This window comes from Canis lupus, chromosome 11 (assembly GCF_048164855.1).
Source record: "Canis lupus baileyi chromosome 11, mCanLup2.hap1, whole genome shotgun sequence".
In the NCBI taxonomy this organism is placed as follows: domain Eukaryota; kingdom Metazoa; phylum Chordata; class Mammalia; order Carnivora; family Canidae; genus Canis; species Canis lupus.
The window spans coordinates 19815420-19834073 of NC_132848.1; the positions used below are offsets into that span (position 1 = coordinate 19815420).

Here is an 18654-nt window from a genome sequence, read left to right on the forward strand (position 1 = left end):
CACTTGCACCTGTCCCAGTCCTGGGGCTGCTTGGGGCTGCCCGCTGCGCGTCCCACAGGGCAAGGCAGGGGCCTGTGGCCCAGGCAGCAGGTGCATCCTGATGCGGGCACCGGCCTGAGCTCAGAGCGGGCTCGGGCCCCCCTGGTCCCATCCTGGGACTGGCCAGGTGGTTGGGGTAGCGGGCTCCTGCAGCAGCCGTGCCAGGGACCCCTCACAGGACCGGTGGGTGACACCTGATGTGCTGTAGTGCCCGTGGGGGATTGAGTTCACCGTGTGAACAGTGCCAGGGGCCGTGGACAGGCGCCCACGATCACTGGGATCTTGTTTTGGGTTTCCTGAAGTTCCTGATGGTGCTGAGCCTGTGCAGCCTGGGAGCCTGTCCCAGACCGGGCTCAGAGCTCAGGCAGACAGGTGGGGGGCAGCCCCGGGTCTCTGGGGGCACCTGGCACCCTGCAGTAGCCCGGAGAGTATGTGTGATGAAAAGGCTCGAGTGGCCACTCCCACACCCCCGCCTGGTTCTGCTCCAGGGACATTTGCCTTCTCAAACACACCTAGTATCTGTACCGACTGTTCCCTCCCCCGGCCTGGGTCTCCGTGTCTCTCTCCCTCCCCCTCCTTCCCTCTCTCCCCCCTCCCTCCCTGGCACCGAAGCCTCTTTGCCCCTCGTCTGTCTGCTGGCTGCTTGCCCCCCAGAGTGCAGGTCCCTAAGGGCCGCGCACTTTCTGCTGTTTTCACCGCTCACCAAGACACCTGGGATGGTGTGTGGCACACAGCCAGTGCCCAGTAGGTGTTTACCAGATGAAGATGCTTCCAGAGCTGGCGGTGCCCTCGGAGGACATCCCCGGGCCCACCCACTGCCCTCGCCGCATGTCCAGTCTGACACTGCGGCTGGGCAGCCCTGCCACTCGGCAACTTGCTTCTGTATGGATGATTTCCAGATTTTTCCCTGTTACGAAAACAGTGTGCTCCCCATAACACACTGTGCGGCTTCCTATGGGTCTGCTTCTGGGAGTGTAGTGTCGATGGAGTGCACACAGCTTCAGCCTCACTGTGGGGCGTGGGGAACTGTGTCCTTCCGACATCCTGGAGCCCGGAGTTGGAATCAAGGTGCTGGCAGGGCCGTGCTCTCAAAGGCTGTTGGGAAGAATCCTTCCTTGTTTTTTGCAGCTTCTGGTGGCCGCTGGCAATCCTCGCTGTGCTTGGCTCGTAGATGTGCCCCTCCGGGCTCACATGGTGTTCTTTCCCTGTGTCTGTGTCCAAAATCCACTCTTAGAAGGACAGCATTGTTGTACTAGGGCCCACCGTCCTCCCTCCAGAGTGACCTCTGCAGTGACTATTTCTAAATAATGTCACATTCACAGATTCCAGGTGGACATGACCTTGTGGGGTGGGCTCCAACCTGGTGCTCTGAGCCTCATAAGCATGGCCAAAGGGGCCGCACTCTGCGTTCACACCCATGGCTGTTGCTCCCATTGCTACCAGCACTGGGCGCCGAGGGACATCTGATGTTTGCCTCTGGACGGAGTGCCACACTGCTCATTTCCATTTTTCTGCTTACCAATAAAATGGCCTATTTTCAGACATGCATTGGCCATTTACGTTTCCTCTCCTCTTTTTTTTTTAAGATTTTATTTATTCATGAGAGACACAAAGAGAGAGGCAGAGACACAGGCAGAGGGAGAGGCAGACTCCCTGCAGAGACCCTGATGTGGGACTCGATTCCAGGACCGGGATCATAGCCTGAGCCAGAGGCAGATGCTCAACCACTGAGCCACCTAGGCATCCCTATGTTTCCTCTCCTAAAAAGAACCCACTCAACCCTTTGCCCCATTGTCCTTAGACTCCTGGGTCTGTTTCTTTTGGATTTGTAGGGGTGACGTCTATTCTGGATTCTCCTTTTTCAGTTGACTGTGTTACAAATACTGTCCCCCACGCTGTGATTTGTCTTTTTGCTCCTTTATGGTATCTTTTGATGTAAAGTCACCTTAATTTTAATAAACTTAAACTGGTCAACCTTTTCCTCGATGGTGGGAGATTTCTGTGGCTTATAGCCTTACCCTGAGGTCATGAAAATAACTTCCAGGGGCTTCTTCTATAAGTGCTGCCATTGCTCATACATTTCACTCTTTAATGCTCCTGGAATTGATGAGACCTGGGGTCCTACACAGTTTCATAGGGGACCCAACTGTGGGAAGCCCCTCATCCATAGGTCACCACTGTCACATACGGTATCTTTGGACTTTCTGGTCAGTTCCATCGGTGTGTTCATCTGCCCTGGACCGAAGCCCCAGTGTCTTCATCACTGTAGCTTTGCAGGACATCTTTATGCTAGTCAGCCTTGTTTTTCTTCCTTGGAGATGACTTGACTCTTGAGCCCTCACACTTCCATGCAAGCTGTAGAACCAGATTGTCAAGACCCACCAAAAAAAATTAAAATTAAAAAATGTTGACTGAGGTTAAATTTATGTATCAGTTTGAGGAGAACTGACTTCTTTACATTTTTGCCTTATGATCTATGAACATGGTATATCTCTCCATGTACTTGTCCTTTAATGTTTTTCAGTAAACTCCTAGACTTTTCTTTGTAATGGCTTATGCTTTTTTTTTTTTTAAAGATTTTATTTATTTATCCATGAAAGACAGAGGCAGAAACACAGGCAGAGGGAGAAGCAGGCTCCATGTGGGGAGCCTGATGCGGGACTCAATCCCGGGGCTCCAGGATCACACCCTGGGCCGAAGGCAGGCGCTAAACTGCTGAGCCACCCAGGGATCTCTGCTTTTTTTTTTTTTAAGTTCGATTTAGTTTTATATGTGTTTTGTTTTTTTTATTCTATGATAAGTAGTATCAACATTTTTATGTTTTCTTTATTTTTCTTTTCAACGAATTGTGGCTGGTTGATAGAAATGGAATTGATTTTTGTGAATCAGTCTCTTTTCAATCCAGCCGTCTTGGCTAATGTTTCTATCAATTCTATTAATATATTTAAAGATTATTTTGAATTATTCACATGCACAATTATATCATCTGAAGAGTTTTCCATTTCTTGCTATTATAGATTTTGTATCTTTTTCTTATTTTATTGCACTGCCTAGAACCTTATTTAATTGATCCATTTTTCTCATTTCACTGGATGGCAGGTACATATACTCTGGTTAGTCATAATCCTTGGTTCATGGCAAAGTTTCATTGTTTGTCCTTACATGGCTCACTTTTATTTAGATAGTTTTAAAGACAGAATTAGGGGCACCTGGGTGGCTCAGTTGGTAAAACATCTGCCTTTAGCTCAGGTCATGATCTCAGGGTCCTGGGATTGATCCCCACGTCAGGCTCCCTGCTCAGTGGGGCGCCTGCTTCTCCCTCTTCCTCTGCTCCCCCTGCCCATGCTCTCTTTCTCTCTCTCAAATGAATAAATAAAATGTTAAAAAAAAAAAAAAACTAAAACTGTAATGAGAACCATAGAGTGATTTCACATCGACCCATCTCTGGCATCCCTACTCCCTGCATCTCCCCCTGAAGTGACCATTATCCTTAAAATCACATTTGTCAAATCCTTGTTTTCCTTTTTAGTTTTGTGGCATCCATATGCATTCTTTAAAAGATTTTTAGGGGATCCCTGGGTGGCTCAGCAGTTTAGCGCCTGCCTTCAGCCCGGGATGTGATCCTGGAGACCCGGGATCGAGTCCTGCATCGGGCTCCCTGCGTAGAGCCTGCTTCTCCCTCTGCCTGTGTCTCTGCCTCTCTCTCTGTCTATCATGAATAAATAAATAAAATCTTTTTTTTAATTTTTTTATTATTTATTTATGATAGTCATACAGAGAGAGAGAGAGAGAGGCAGAGACACAGGCAGAGGGAGAAGCAGGCTCCATGCACCGGGAGCCTGACGTGGGACTCGATCCCGGGTCTCCAGGATCGCGCCCTGGGCCAAAGGCAGGCGCCAAACCGCTGCGCCACCCAGGGATCCCAAATAAAATCTTTTTTAAAAAAAGATTTTTAATTTCAAGCTGTTTTTACTTTTTAAGAAGGGCACGATGCTTACATTTTCACCAAGTATCAAATTTGCTAAAATTCATCTACTCTGCTGTATGTCACTGCAGCTCATTTCTTTTTTTTTAAAGTTCTTTCTTTCTTTCTTTCTTTCTTTCTTTCTTTCTTTCTTTCTTTCTTTCCTTCTTTCTGAGAGAGAGGGACAGAGCAAGCACAAGAAGAGGAAGGCCAGAAGAAGAGGGAGAACCAGACTCCCCACCAAGCAGGGAGCCCCGACCCCGGGGGCTTGATCCCAGGACCTTGGGATCATGGCCTGAGCCAAAGGCAGATGCTTAACTGACTGAGCCACCCAGACGTCCCACAGCTCATTTCTTTGTGAGACTATTTTATAAACATTCTTTCACTGCCCTGTGATTGTGTATTTAGATTGTTTCCAGGGTTTGCTGTTGTGAATAGTGTCTCTGTGAACATTCTTGTCCATATCTCTTGTTTTACACGAGTGAGTGTTTCTTGTGAGATGCTTCAGAATGGAATTGCTACCTTGTGGGATATCTGGATGCTCGATTTTAGATGTCCACGAACTGTTTTCCAAGTGCTTTGAGGCCCCTATCTCTCAATCTTGTGAATCTGTGGAATTACCAACATTTTGAGTCATCAGATTTTCTGATTTTCATCAATCAAATGGACTTAAGAAAAGTCTTGCTGTAATCTTGATTTGCATTTCACTGGTTAACTGCGTTAAATATCTCAGTATGTGTTTATTAATTATGTGAATTCCTCTTCTGGGAAATATCTGTTCATATCTTTTGCCTGTTTTTCTGTGAGATTGTGTATGTTCATAGTTATCTATTGTGAACAGCTTCTCCCAGTTTATAACTGTATTTTTGGTTTTTAAAAAGTACCTTTCGGGACGCCTGGGTGGCTCGGGTATTGAGCATCTGCCTTTGGCTCTGGGCGTGATCCCCAGATCCCGGGATCGAGTCCTGCATCGGGCTCCCTGCATGGAGCCTGCTTCTCCTTCTGCCTGTGTCTCTGCCCCTCTGTATGTCTCTCATGAATAAATGGATAGAATCTTTAAAAAAAAAAAGTATCTTTTGATGAGAACTGAATTTCAGGATATGTGCTGCCAAAGTGAACACTGAAAACTGAATTTCATTGTGGTCAAAGTTATCGGTATTTTTTCTAGTCAGTGCTATTTTTGTTCTAAGAAATTTTTCCTTACCTTGAGGTTTAAAATATTATTTACCTACATTTATTACTAGGAGTTTCAAATTTTGTCTTTGATGTAGAAGTCATAACCCATCTGGAATTGATTTTTTAATATTTAATATGGTATGGTAAGAATCAAATTTTATCTTTGTCCATAGAGATAACTTTTTACATTTATTAGTAGAAAAATCTCTTTCTTTCCCACTTTGTGAACTGACACCTCACTCTACCTGAGTCAGTCTATCTCTGGAGTCTCTATTTTATTCCACAGGTGAATTTGCACCCCTGCACCAGTGCCACACTATCTTCACATCGGGGGGACAAGTCACCTCTCTTTGCCAATTTTCCTTCTTGGATTCACTCCCTTCTACATAAATGTCATAATTGCTTTTATCAAGTTCTACAGCAAATCCTATTGAGATTTTAGTTGGGTTTGCATTGACTCCCTAGATTAATTTGGGGGAAATTAGCAGATTAATGAAACAATATCTTCCTACCCATGAACATGATATACTTCTCCATTTACTTTATATGTTCCTTAAATTTTATATTTTCCTAATAGAGATTATATATATCTTTTATTATATTTATTCTTAGTTTCTTGATATACTATAGGACTGCACATGATGCCATCTCTCTATATCATTGCTTGCTGCTGGTTTATAAAATGCAACTGATGTTTATATTTTAATTTTCTATACTGCCACATTTCTAAACTCTCATTATTTCTAAAAATTTCTATGTACATTCTTCTGAATTTTCTCTGTAAGTAATTCTATATCATGTGCGGATAGCTTTGTATCTTCTATTCCAATTTTGTCTGTAATTTCTTTGTCTTGTCGTATTGTAGTGGCTAGAACCTCCTATACAGTATTGAATTCTTGATTTTAAAAGGAATGTTTTTAGGGGATCCCTGGGTGGCGCAGCGGTTTAGCGCCTACCTTTGGCCCAGGGCGCGATCCTGGAGACCCGGGATCGAATCCCACATCAGGCTCCCGGTGTGTGGAGCCTGCTTCTCCCTCTGCCTGTGTCTCTGCCTCTCTCTCTCTCTCTCTCATGAATAAATAAAATCTTTAAAAAAAATAAAAGGAATGTTTTTAACATTTCCTCATTTATAATGACATTTTTCTAGGTCTTTATGAACTTATAGATATGATATAAATATATATAGACACTCTAGCATGTTAAAGAAGTTTCTTTCTAATTATTACCAAGAATTTGTATTGTGAGTAGGTAGTGAATTTTCTCAAAAAACTTTTTTTGTGGGGATCCCTGGGTGGCGCAGAGGTTTAGCGCCTGCCTTTGACCCAGGGCGCGATCCTAGAGACCCGGGATCGAATCCCACATCGGGCTCCCGGTGCATGGAGCCTGCTTCTCCCTCTGCCTGTGTCTCTGCCTCTCTCTCTCTCTCTCTGTGACTATCATAAATAAATTTTTAAAAAGTTAAAAAAAAACTTTTTTTGCATCTATGAGGTTATCATAAGCTTTTTCTCCTTTGTACTATTAAAATGGCGAATAACGTCAATTGTTTTTTTTTAACTTGGCTTGATGTTAAGCTCGATATATGGCTAGATTTTGTTTCTTACATGTAGTTGAAATTCATTCTCAACCATAATTTATTTATTCATACTATTATTTATAGACATTTACATTGTTTCTAGTTCAGACTATTACAAATAGTGCTGCCATGAATGTTCTTGAGTTTGGTGAAATACATACCCTGGGGGCGCCTGGGTGGCTCAGTCGGTTAAGCATCTGGCTCTTGATTTTGGCTCAGGTTGTGATTTCAGGGTAGTGCAATCGAGCCCCACTCTGGGCTCCCCACTCTGTGGGGAGTCTGCTTGTCTCCCATCTCCCCCTGCTTCTCCCCTCAGCTTGTGCTCCCTCTCTAAAGTAAATCTTCTAAAAAAAAACAAACCATACTTACACTGTTCTGTGCTGAGTCACGCACTCAGCTTTGGCAGGCATCACGCCTAAGGATTTTCCACAGTGAACATGCCAGGTTACATCCCACCACAACGTAAGGGTGTCCCGGTTGCTCTATACTCTTGCCAGCGCTAGCTATTCTCTTTATGTTTATTTTGGCCATTCTGGTGGAAGAGTAGTGGCTTCACATTGTAGCTTCAATTTGCATTTCCCTGATGACGAATGAAGCTCAGCTTTCTCATTTATGTTCCCTTTGAACATACTCTTGTAAAGTTCCAATTTCTGCGTTTGGACAAATTTTTTTGTTGGCCTAATCGTATTGGCTTATATGAGTTCTCTAGATATTGTAGATGCAAGCCCCTTGGTAGGCAGATCTATTAAAAATATCTTTTCTTGGGGCACCTGGCTGGCTCAGTCTGTAGAGCGCATGACTCTTGACTTCAGAGTTTCAGTTCAAGCCCCATGTCAGGGATAGAGATTACTTAAAGAAAATAAAATCTTGAGACACCTGGGTGGCTCAGTGGATAAGTGTCTGCCTTCAGCTCAGGGCATGATCCCAGGGTCCTGGAATCAAGTCCCACATCAGGCTCCCCGCATGGAGCCTGCTTTTCCCTCTGTGTGTCTGCTTCTCTCTGGGTCGCTCATGAATTATTATTAAATCTTAAAAAAAAAAAGAAAATAAAATCTTAAAAAATATATATCTTCTCTCATCCTATGATTTGCCTTTCCTTCTCTTCATAACGTCTTCAATGCACCTAAGTTATTAATTTCAGTATCTTCCAGTATCAATGTTTCTTTTATGATTAGCACCTTTTGTTTTCTGTTTGATAAATTTTTGCCTACCCCAAAGTCACAAAAAGTCACTTCTCTTTTCTTCTGAAAGTTGTGTTGTTGATACCTTTCACATTTAGATCTGTATTCCATCTAGAATAGTTTTAGGGGGATCCCTGGGTGGCGCAGCGGTTTGGCGCCTGCCTTTGGCCCAGGGCGTGATCCTGGAGACCCGGGATCGAATCCCACGTCGGACTCCCGGTGCATGCAGCCTGCTTCTCCCTCTGCCTGTGTCTCAGCTTCTCTCTCTCTCTCTGTGTGACTATCATAAAATAAAAAAAATTTTTTTAAATTAAAAAAAAAGAATAGTTTTAGTATGTGGTGTGATGTGTAGGGTTTAATACTCATTATTTTTTCGGTATGGGTATTTAGCCAATGCTACGGTACGGTATGTTAGAAACACTGTTCCTACCTGTACCGTACCGTATACACAGGTGGCTGCAGTCTCTTCCTGTGTTTGGACTCTACTCTGTTCCAATTGTCTGCCTATCTTTTTTAGTCAGGTTTTGGCAGGAAGAAAGCTACATAACAAAGGCACCTTCCCCTACCCCCCTCCCGCGCCACCACCACCCAGTGGTGTGGTTGGCACACCCAACAAAATGTGCAGGGTGCTCAAGAGACCCGTGGAGGACAGGCTCTCCCCATAATCCACTAGTCAGTCCTGCTCAGCCTCTGGTGAGTTTTGACATGAGTGTCCACTCTACTGGCCATTCGGATTAATGTGACTGGCAGAGATTGACACCAAATCTCTTCAGTTTGATACATGTCTTAGGCTACCTTCTAAAGGCTTCAAGTAGCAGGAAGGGGCCAACCTGCGGCCCTGACCTCAGCCCAGACTCGGCGTGCTCTAAGTCCCAGACAGCCAGTCTGGTGCTCATGAAGACCCACACGACTGAGTTTAGACTGACCTCTCATCTTTGATGTCATTGCCAATATAGGCACAGTGGACGGGCTGACAAGCCACCCCCACCCCCCACCCCGCACCCCTGCTGGAGAAGGTTTGTGAGGTCCACCCAACCTGCAACCCCCTCCCCCATACAAATTTGCTTCGTTGCTGACATGCTGCACCCCGGTGGCCTTGCGTGGCACAAGCCAGCTGGTTTCACAGCCCACGGACGGATGGGTCAGACCCTGTCGCAGCTGCTGTTTGACTGCCCCTCTGGGCCGCATGCCAGGTCCGCAGGACAGAGAGCACCAAACTTCCCCTGTCCTGGACCTCCAGGCTCTAAGAGCTCCCCACAGATGTGCCTTCTGGTCCTCCATCCATAGCCACAAACTCAGTTCTCCTCTCCTTCCACTATCCTTTCCTTCCATCTGGAACATTCCACTGGAGATGGACCATAGCCCTGTGTTGGTGCTCAAGGACCATGCCATCTCCATGGAGAATCCAGGTGGCAGAGCTGGGACCAAGTTTGAATCTTGTGGGCCCCCGTTAGGCTGGCTTCAGCAGAGGGGGCACGGCTGGGGTGCGAGGCTGCTAGGGAAAGAAAGCAGCTCCACACCTGGCCACATTCCCCTGGAGCAGGTGAGGGGGTAACAGGCTGTCCCAGTCCTGGGTCGTGCCACACGGGTGGCAGGAAGCCCGGGGTACCACCTAACACCCCAACTACGGGCCCGTTGCTGGTTACCAAGGTGACAAGAGGCGCACCGCCGCGGACTGGCCCAGGGGTCAGCAAACCGCAGCCTGCAGCCTGTTTCTCTGTGGCCTGTGAGCTGAGAACAGTCCTTACCTTTATATTTATTTTATTTTATTTTATTTTTAAAAATTTTTTGAAGATTTTATTTATTTATTCATGAGAGGCACACACACAGAGAGAGAGGCAGAGACACAGGCAGAGGGAGAAGCAGGCTCCACGCAGGGAGCCTGACGCGGGACTCGATCCCAGGACCCCAGGATCACGCCCTGGGCTGAAGGCGGTGCTAAACCGCTGGGCCACCTGAGCTGCCCGGTCCTTACCTTTTTAAAAGGTCATAAAAAAAAATAATAATAACCAGCAAAGACTATGAGAGACTTCCCTCTGTCCCTGTCAGAGAAAGTTTGCCGCCCCCTCCACAGATGGTGACCGACGACCAGCCTTCTGTCCCACAGCCTTCCTGCCAGCACCACGAGCTGATTCGGTGGATTTCCTGCGTCCTGAGTCACCACGGTTTAGCCTCAGGCTTTGTCACCACCTCATGCGGGTCTCCTGGCCAGGGTGTGACATTTCCCTCCCACCCACTGGGCTGTTCCAAAGCCAGTGCCACCTGCTTTGGGTTTGTCGCAGCCGCGGCACCACTCTCTCTGGATGCGTCCCAGTCATCCCACATGGCAAAGGACTCCAGCGCTCGGTGCTTGAACAAACATTCCCGCTCCCGAGGCTGCAGGGCCGGGCTGCGCTGGCTCCCAGCCTGCCGGCTGGGTTCGGGCCAGTTCCCCGTGAGCCCTCCTCCCTGAGCCCGTGGCTGCCCAGCACGCGTTCCAAGACGCCAGCGGGGCGTGCCAGGGCCTGGAGCCTTCCTGCAGCGTCCGCGGGTGACAGCAGGCCACCGGGGGTGGGAGGGACGTTCTTGGCCTCGGTCCTTCCACGTACATTTCAGGGTCAACCGGGGACTTCGAAGGAAGGAAGGGTGGGGGGCAGGCTGGGGTTCTAAGTGGGATCACCTTGGCGGGGCCCATCATGCTGGGGACAGCTGACCCCTTTTTTATTTTGCGTCTTTCAGAGCATGACTGTGATCGCCTCCATCTGATTAAGGCTCCTTCTGTTGGTGTGTTTTGTGGTTTTTCAGCGTAGGGGTTGACACCTCTCGCGTTAGGTTTCCTCCCTTTAGGCACTTGGTGGTTTTTCATGCCATAGGAAATAGTATCTCTCCTTTTTTAAAAATGATTTTATTTACTTGAGAGAGAACACAAGCAGAGGGAGCAACAGAGGCAGAGGGAGAAGCAGGCTCCCCGCGGAGCAGGGAGCCCCACACGGGACTCGATCCCGGGACCCCAAGATCACGACCTGAGCTGAAGGCAGACGCTCAACCGCTGAGCCCCCAGGCGCCTGGGTCACACCTCTTTTCACACTGTGTTCTTAAGGCACAGCTGACGCTCAGTGCGTGCGGACCGCGGGGGGACAGTTTGACATGTTACACCTGCACATGCAGCACCCAGATCGAGGCCGGTGACGGTTTTCACGTCCCTGGGCCCCTTTCCACTCTGCACTTCGGGGACAACGGCTGTCCCACCGAAGTCTCCGCAGATTGTTTTTGGCCGTGTGTGCCCCCCCCCCCCCCGTGTGTGGCCCCTCGCACACTGCGCCCGGCTGAGCGGCCACCTGTCCGCAGAGTCCCTGGCGCCCGCGGGCCGGGCTCACCTGCTGCTCCAGTGATGCCCGGGGCCTGTGTCCCGGGCAGAGGGGCGGCCGCCGCGCAATGGCCCCTGGTCTCCAGCGGGGATGTGTGCCCCGCCCTGGCGCCCTAGGCCACAGGGTGCTTCTCTGCTGTAGAAGAAACTGCCGGCTTTCCCTAGCAGGTGCGATGCTCTGCGCTCTGTGCGGCACCCCCGTGTCGCCCACGCTCCGCAGCCACAACTGTAGCGTCCTGGCCCTGCTGGCAGGTGGGTACGCAGTGACCTCTCACCGCGGCCTTAACCTGTGTTTCCCTGATGGCCAATGGCGCTGAGCACTTCGCCTTGCGCTTCCCGGTTATTCCTTATGATGTCCCTATCTCATTCTTTTGCCCATTTTTCAATGAAATCATTCATGTTTTTGTTGTTTACTTGTTGTGGCTTGTATGTATGTGATGCATTTATTTGTCAGATGCACATATGGAGAATATTTTCCAGTCGGCGGCTTGCCTTTTCACTTTCTTAGTGACGCCTTTTGAAAAGTAGAACTATTTCATGAAGCCTAACTTACCACTTTTCCCTTTCGGGGCTACTGCTTTTGGCATCTTGTCTGAAAGAGCTTGGCCCACACCTAAGTCAGAAAGATATCCTCCAAGGCCTCCTTCTAGAAGCTCTGTGGTTTTGACCCTCACATTTTGGTCTGGGATCCATCCTGAATTCAACTTTTTGCACGTGGCATGAAGGGGCCGAGGCCCATGTGGTTTTCTTAGCGACGTCCTGTTACCATTACCAGAAAGGCTCATGCCCCCCGCCTCATCAGAAACAGACTCTCCAGAATGAAATCTGGGTTCTCTACTCTGGCCCATTTTTCTGTTTACCTGTTCTTAGGCTAATATCTCACGAAAGCACTGCCTTAAGTATCTCACTTTGGAAAAAAGTCAGGGAATGGGATTGTGTAAGTTCTCCGGCAGCTTCCTGCTCAGTGTTGCCTTGGCTGTTCTCCGTCTTTTGAATTTTCATATAAATGTTGCCATCAGCTCATACGTTTCTACAAGAGCTGGTGGGGTTCTGACTGGGCCCACGTCCCATCTACACATCCTTTTAGGGGGAATTGACATCCTGTGATGTGCAGACTTCCAATGTCTGGGTGTGATGTACTCAACAGTCATTTGGATGTTCTTGAGTTTTCCTCTGCAATATTTTAGCATAGACTGCTTAAATCAAACTTATCTGTATCTGACGTATTTTTGATGCGTTTATAAATGTATTTTTATAAATAAATTTTGATACTTTTATAAATGGTGCCTTTTTTTATATAAGAATGTATAAAATCTATCATCTTGGCAGATCTCAGCTATTCCAGACAGCATCACCACGTTTGCCGTCACATCCTCAGACCTTACTCATCTTCGAGCTCCCCGTGTGGACCCTTGACCGGCCTCTCCCTGCCGCCCCTGCACCTGGCCCCTGGCAGCCACTTTCTATTACTCTGTTGCTATGAGTTTGACTTTTTTTCTTTTCAGATTCCACTTGTGAGTGTTGTAAATGGTGTTTGAAATTTTATTTTCCATTTACTTGTGCTAATGTATAGAATATTCCCTTGTTCTTTGTACATTGACCCTGTAGTGCAAAGTGCTTATAAATTGACTTCTTGGTTCTCATAGTTTGTGATGTCTTTGGATTTTCCATGTAATCACATCAAGCCATAGAGAGTTCTTTTACTTCTTTCTGGTCTTTATGCCTTTGTTTCTCATTCTTGACTGGTTGCACTAGCTGGAACCTCCGGGGAGGAAGAGGGGGCAGGTGTCCATCTGTGATATTAGCAGGAGGTTTTCCTCGAGGGCACCTTGTCACTTTAGAGGCAGTTCCCTCTCTTTTGTTTCCTGAAAGTGCTTTTCCTTCCTTCCTTCCTTCCTTCCTTCCTTCCTTCCTTCCTTCCTTCCTTCCTTCCTTCCTTCCTTCCTTCTTCTTCCATCCCCTCCTTCCTCCCTACTTCCTTCTTTCCCTCCCTTCTTTCCTGTTGAGATGAACATATTTTGCTAGTGTGGTGAACGGCACTGATGGATTCATGAATGTGAATCCTGCAGTATGCAGAATGCCACCTTCGTTTTTGTTCCCATTATTGGTTATCTGCCCCTGTCTTCACTAGTCTCATCAGAGTTTTGTCAGCTTTCATTTGGCTCTTTCAGAGAACCAATGTTTTGTTCAATTTTGTATTCCCTATTTTGCTTGCTTTTGCTCTTCTATTATTTGCATTTGTTCTTTTTCTAACTTCTTGAGCTGGATCGTTGGCCCTTTCCTTTTCAGAATTTCTTTTTAATACATGTATTCAAGGGGCATCTGGGTGGCTTATTTGGTAGAGCATCTGACTCGGTTTCAGCTCAGGTCCTGATCTTGGTCTCATGGGATCGAGTCCCGAGTTGGGCTCTGCCCTCCTCTCACAGTCTGCTTTGGATTCTCTCTCTCTCTCCCTCTGCCCTTCCCACTCATGCTCGCTCTCTCTAAAATAAATAAATCTTTAAAAACCCCGTTACATGTAAGACTGTTAATTTCTCTTTATTTTCTATTTTAACTGCATCCAAAAATTTTTGAATATAGCATTTTTTTGGATTACTTGGTTCAATAGTTTCTGATCGTCATTACAATTATTTCTTTATTTCTTGATTATTTACAAATTGATTTCCTATCAATGCATTGGCATCTGGTTTTACAGTTAGCTTTTACTTTCTTGTTAGCATAGTTATATTTTGACTAAGACCATTGTCTCTCTCACTACAATCCTTGGACGTTTGCAGAAAGTTGCTTTATGTGGTCAATTCTTGTCAGCTCCCCTCAGTGCCTGAAAATAACGTGTATGCTACGATTGTTGGGTATCGTAAGTGGGATCAGGTTGGTCTGTTGTGTTGTTCAAATCTTTTTATTCTTACCGTTTTTTAAAAATATTTTATTTATTTATTCATGAGAGATACAGAGAGAGAGGCAGAGACACAGGCAGAGGGAGAAGCAGGATCCCTGCAGGGAGCCCGATGCGGAACTCGATCCCAGGACCCCGGGGTCATGCTCTGAGCTGAAGGCAGATGCTCCACCATTGAGCCATCCTGGCGTCCAGTTCTTACCGATTTTCTTTATTTGGTCTGCTTGTTTTATCAATTACTAAGTAAAGTATGATAAGAATTTTGTGGGATGCATCAGTCTATTATAATTCTGTCCACTTTTGCTTTATATTTTTCAGACTCTGTTATTGATTTTATTTTGGATTGATTTTGCCTGGTGTATCTTTCCCTTTCAGCCATTCTCTCACCTTATGTTTTAAATATTTCTCTGCATAAAATTTGATGTTTTTAATCCAGATTCACAATACTCCTTTTAACTGCATTTAACATCGACATTTTCTGTGATATATATATATATATATATATATATATATATATATATTATGGATGCATGGATTCTGTAGTAACCTACTACTGTGTAACAAAGTACTCCAAACATTAACAGCAAACACTTTCTATCCCATGAGTTTCTGCAGGTCAGGAATCCAGGGGTGACTTAACCGCGTGGTGCTGGCCCGCGGTCTCCTGTGGACAGACGCCGGCTGGGGCCACAGGGTCTGCAGGCCAGACGGAAGCCGGGGCCACCTCTGTGACCACTCGCACGGCTGTGGCCCCGTCTTGCGTCTAGCGTTGCCTTCCAAAGGCCAGCCTTCCGTCCCATCTGCCCGCTTGGACGTGCTGGGTCTCCCGTGTGTGTGTTTTTTTTTAATTCTCCAAACTGATTTTGAAGAAAATCGGGCTTCCTAACCTGCAAACCAGTGTCACTAATCAGTGACGAGAAAGCTCCGGCGGTTGCCTGCAGTGCATCCTCCCTCTGCCCCTGGCGGCTCCGTCTCCTCCCTGATCTTCATGTCTGGAGCCCTATGGACACCACCCGCTGAAATCCTAATTGTAGTTATTATAGCTTCATTTTTTAGACGTTCTACTTTTTGATAAGCTGCTCGATCCTGCTCTGTGGTTTCCCAACCCTGCCGGTGATTCTGAACCGCATTTGAAGCTACAGACCCTGGAGTCTGTGCGGTGATGTCTGAGAATTCTAACACTTGAAGCTCCCATCCTGCTTGTCCACCTTTCCCATTGGCTCTTTCACACTTTATTATAAATGCCTCATTTTCTTAAAAAAGAAAATCAATTGTGAGGATCCTTCACATTCCTTCCAGAAGTCAGGGCGTCCACTCGGTGACCTGCCCCGACGAAGGCTGCTCGCTTAAAATCCACAGCCAGACGCCCTGGAGCCCTGCCTGCCCTGCTCCCAGCCCAGGGACAAGGACTGGCCCTGGAAGTCTGTTCGGGGCTCAGCTAGGGGCTCATGGCTCAGCACCGTGTAACACTCCGGGGTCATGGGGCAGGGCAGGTGGGGACGCCGTGGTGCAGCCCACCCTCTTCTGTCTCCACACCTCCCGGTGACCTTGGCTGGCAAAGCCTCAGAGGGAAGGCTCACCTTCCTGCAGCCTTGCTCTGATCATTTCTTGATATTTTGCCAGCTTTTTGTTGCTTTTAAGAAGATGCTTTTCATATTTTTACGCCCCAGGTTTGGTGGCTTCTCCCAGAAGGATTGGTCTGGATCAGGGACCACCAGTTCCTGGGTGCACCCCTGACGCCATCCGCCCTTTCATCTGCAAGATGCGTGCTGCCTGGCTCTCCAGCAGCTCAGCCCGTGCCCCCGGCCAGGCCCGGGGCTCAGGGCAGGGGCCTCTCCTCCCGCCTCCCCTGGACTCCACCCCTCCTGCTACCAGGGCCTGGTCCCATCCTCCTGGGCTTGACAGGTCCCATCCTCTGTCCACCTAGCCCCATGGAGGGCTCTGTTGAGCCCTGGCTGCACTGATGCACTAAGAACCGCCCCGCAGGCTGCTGCCCTGGGCTGCCGGGCCTGCCTGTCCCCAGCCTGTGCCCCGTGGGTGCCTGCAGGTGCCATGCAGGCCCTGGCGTGTCCTCAAGGAGGCCTTGTTCCTGAGCTCTGGCTCAGCATCTGCTTCAGGCTCCAGGAAGCTCTGGGCTGCTTTGCATAGGTGCTGCGTGGCCCTGCTCCCATCCACCGCACCCAGACCCCAGAGGAGTGACTCAGCCCAGGCGATCGGCAGTGAGTGACTCTGAGAGGTGTGGTATCCCAGCCCCAGTGCTCCTGGGCTGGGTGGGTGCCGTCTGGGGAGTGCCCAGGCCCCGAGGCCGGGAAAGCCTGGGGAGCCTGGCACAGGCTGCAGCCTGCAGGTGGGCTGGATTCGGGCACCAGGGGCAGCACAGGAGGGAGGGAGCCCGGCACAGGCCCAGGCTACTCCCTCAAGAGGGCTGGACAGACACCTGGGGGGGAGGGTGGTTCTTGGAGCAAAAGCAAAGGCTGGAGGCCCAGAGGACTCGGGTGGAGGGACCCTGGCCAGGCTGCAGGGTTCTTGGAGACCCTGACTGCCCGTCCGTGAAAGGGGCACACACCCTCACCCGCCTGCTGGCCTCACTCAGCCGGTGTCAGAGGAGCTGTGTGGAGATCCTCCCAAAGCAGCGGCGTTAGCACAGTGGTGGAGGGGTGGCCTCCCCAGATGGCCTGCGCCCCCCCGCCCCCCACCACAGCCATGGCTGGGTCACCCATGTGCAGCCCTGCTGGCCACAGCACCCGTACCCAACAAGGCCACCGCAGCCTGGGCCAGTGCACTGGTGCCCTGGGGAGCAGCAGAGACTAGCCTGCCTGCCTGTGAGGCCCTGTGCCTTCCCCGCCCCAGACAGCCAGTGGGCAAAGCAGCCTTGCCCGGAAACCAGGGCTCACCCACCAGCCCTTGGCAAGGCCCTGGCCCTGACATTCCCGTCTTCCATTGCAGCCCCTCCAGCCGCTGGCCTGCCTGGGCTCTGAGTCCTGATCCAGTGCATTCGGGGTGGTCACGGGCAGCTGCCACCCAGCCCCCGGCTCTGGGCATCCAGCCCTGTGCCCCTGAGCTCTAGGGGTGTGTGCTCAGACCCGCCGGGGCAGGGGGAGCTAGGTCCTCTGGGCACAGCCTGTGCGGAGGAGGCTGGGTGGATTCAGAAGAGCTGGAGTCACCAATGGGAGGAGGCAGGAGGGGGCCAGAGGCCTGGGGATCCTGCAATCCCCTCCACGCCCAGGTGGCTCTGGAGCAGGGGCCAAGGGACGGTCCGGGTGCGGGGGGCTCCCCTGGTCCACCTGCCTAGGACCACCCACGACCTTGGGGAAGCGGAGGGTGCTGAGGGTGCAGGAGCCCAGCCACGGTGGCCTCCCCATCCCCTCAGCCTTCACCCCGAGACATGATGAGCCCAGACACCCCTTGGCCCAGACACCCCTTGGCCCTGTGGGTCCGGGGGGAGAGCCGGGGGGAGGAGGGATCTGTGTGGGACGGGTGGGCTGGCCAGCGGGTGTGCCCCGGGGGCACGCTCTCAGGGCCCCTCTCTCTCTCCCAAGGGCTGCCCAGGGGCCCCCCCGCGCCCTGCCTCGTGTGCCGGGGCTCACTGCCGCCCAGCCGGGCCTGCAAGCGCTGCCGCTCCTTCTGCGCCACGGTGCTGCAGGGCGCCCGCTTCGTGGCCCTGGGAGGCGGCCGGGGCGGCGGCACGTGGAACCCGTGACGCCGAGGACCGAGGACTGGGAGGACCACATGGACCCGGCCCCGCGGCCCCTGGCACGAGGCTAGTGTCTTTGGGAACCTACATGTGGATGAGAGACCTTGCATACACAGCTATTTTAGCGAAATTGTGTCACCCCCGCATGGTATTTGTTGTGGAGCCCCCACCAGCCCGAGCTTGCGCCCCACACCCATCCACCCCTGCACCCCTCAGAAGAGGGGCCCCTCGCAGGCAGAGGAGCATGGGGAGCCTCTGGGCACCTCCTCCTCCCGAGCCCCCTCTGCTGGAAGGCGCCCCTCGCCGGCCCCTGGCCCCTGCCCCCAGCCTCAGGGCTCGGGGAAGGCACCCACTTATTCCCTCATTTATTCAACAACAGTCTCGTGCAGGTCCAGGTTGTACACCAAGTGTCTCCTTCCAACCTGGTGCTGGGTGAGGGGCATGCAGGGCCCCTTGGGCCAGACCCCCCAGATTCAACCACAGTGGGTCTTCTGGGCCCTTGGCCGCCCGGCTACAGACACCCGGGGGGAGGGTGAGCCCCTGCAGCCTCTTTGGGTTCAGCCTGGGGTGGCCCAGCCCCCCGCCCCCTGAGCCTCCCGAGGAGTCCCCAGGGCCAGTTCCGTGTGGACACTGGCAGGGCCAGAGCCCTCCTCCCCCAGAAAAGTGGGGAGGGACCTCTCCCCACCACGGCGGCCATCTGCTTCTGGTCACCTGCAGCCCCTTGGCGCAAGGGTGGACACTCAGGGTGCCAGACGTGTCATCTGGCAGGTGGGCCCGTCCTGGGC

General features: G+C 50.3%; 1 protein-coding gene across 7 annotated transcripts in view; it reads left to right on the plus strand.

Moving 5' to 3' along the window:
• The window catches only part of TTLL8 (tubulin tyrosine ligase like 8), a 48366-nt gene extending 30488 nt beyond the window's left edge, over positions 1-17878 (plus strand). For 3 of the 7 annotated variants that reach the window (XM_072843469.1, XM_072843470.1, XM_072843472.1), the window contains one exon: positions 17715-17878. In XM_072843469.1, the coding sequence (XP_072699570.1) occupies positions 17715-17875 (161 nt within the window). In that variant the 3' untranslated portion in view covers positions 17876-17878. The other 4 variants (XM_072843473.1, XM_072843471.1, XM_072843475.1 and 1 more) reach the window with 4 other exon arrangements.
• Positions 17879-18654: the final 776 nt, after the last annotated feature.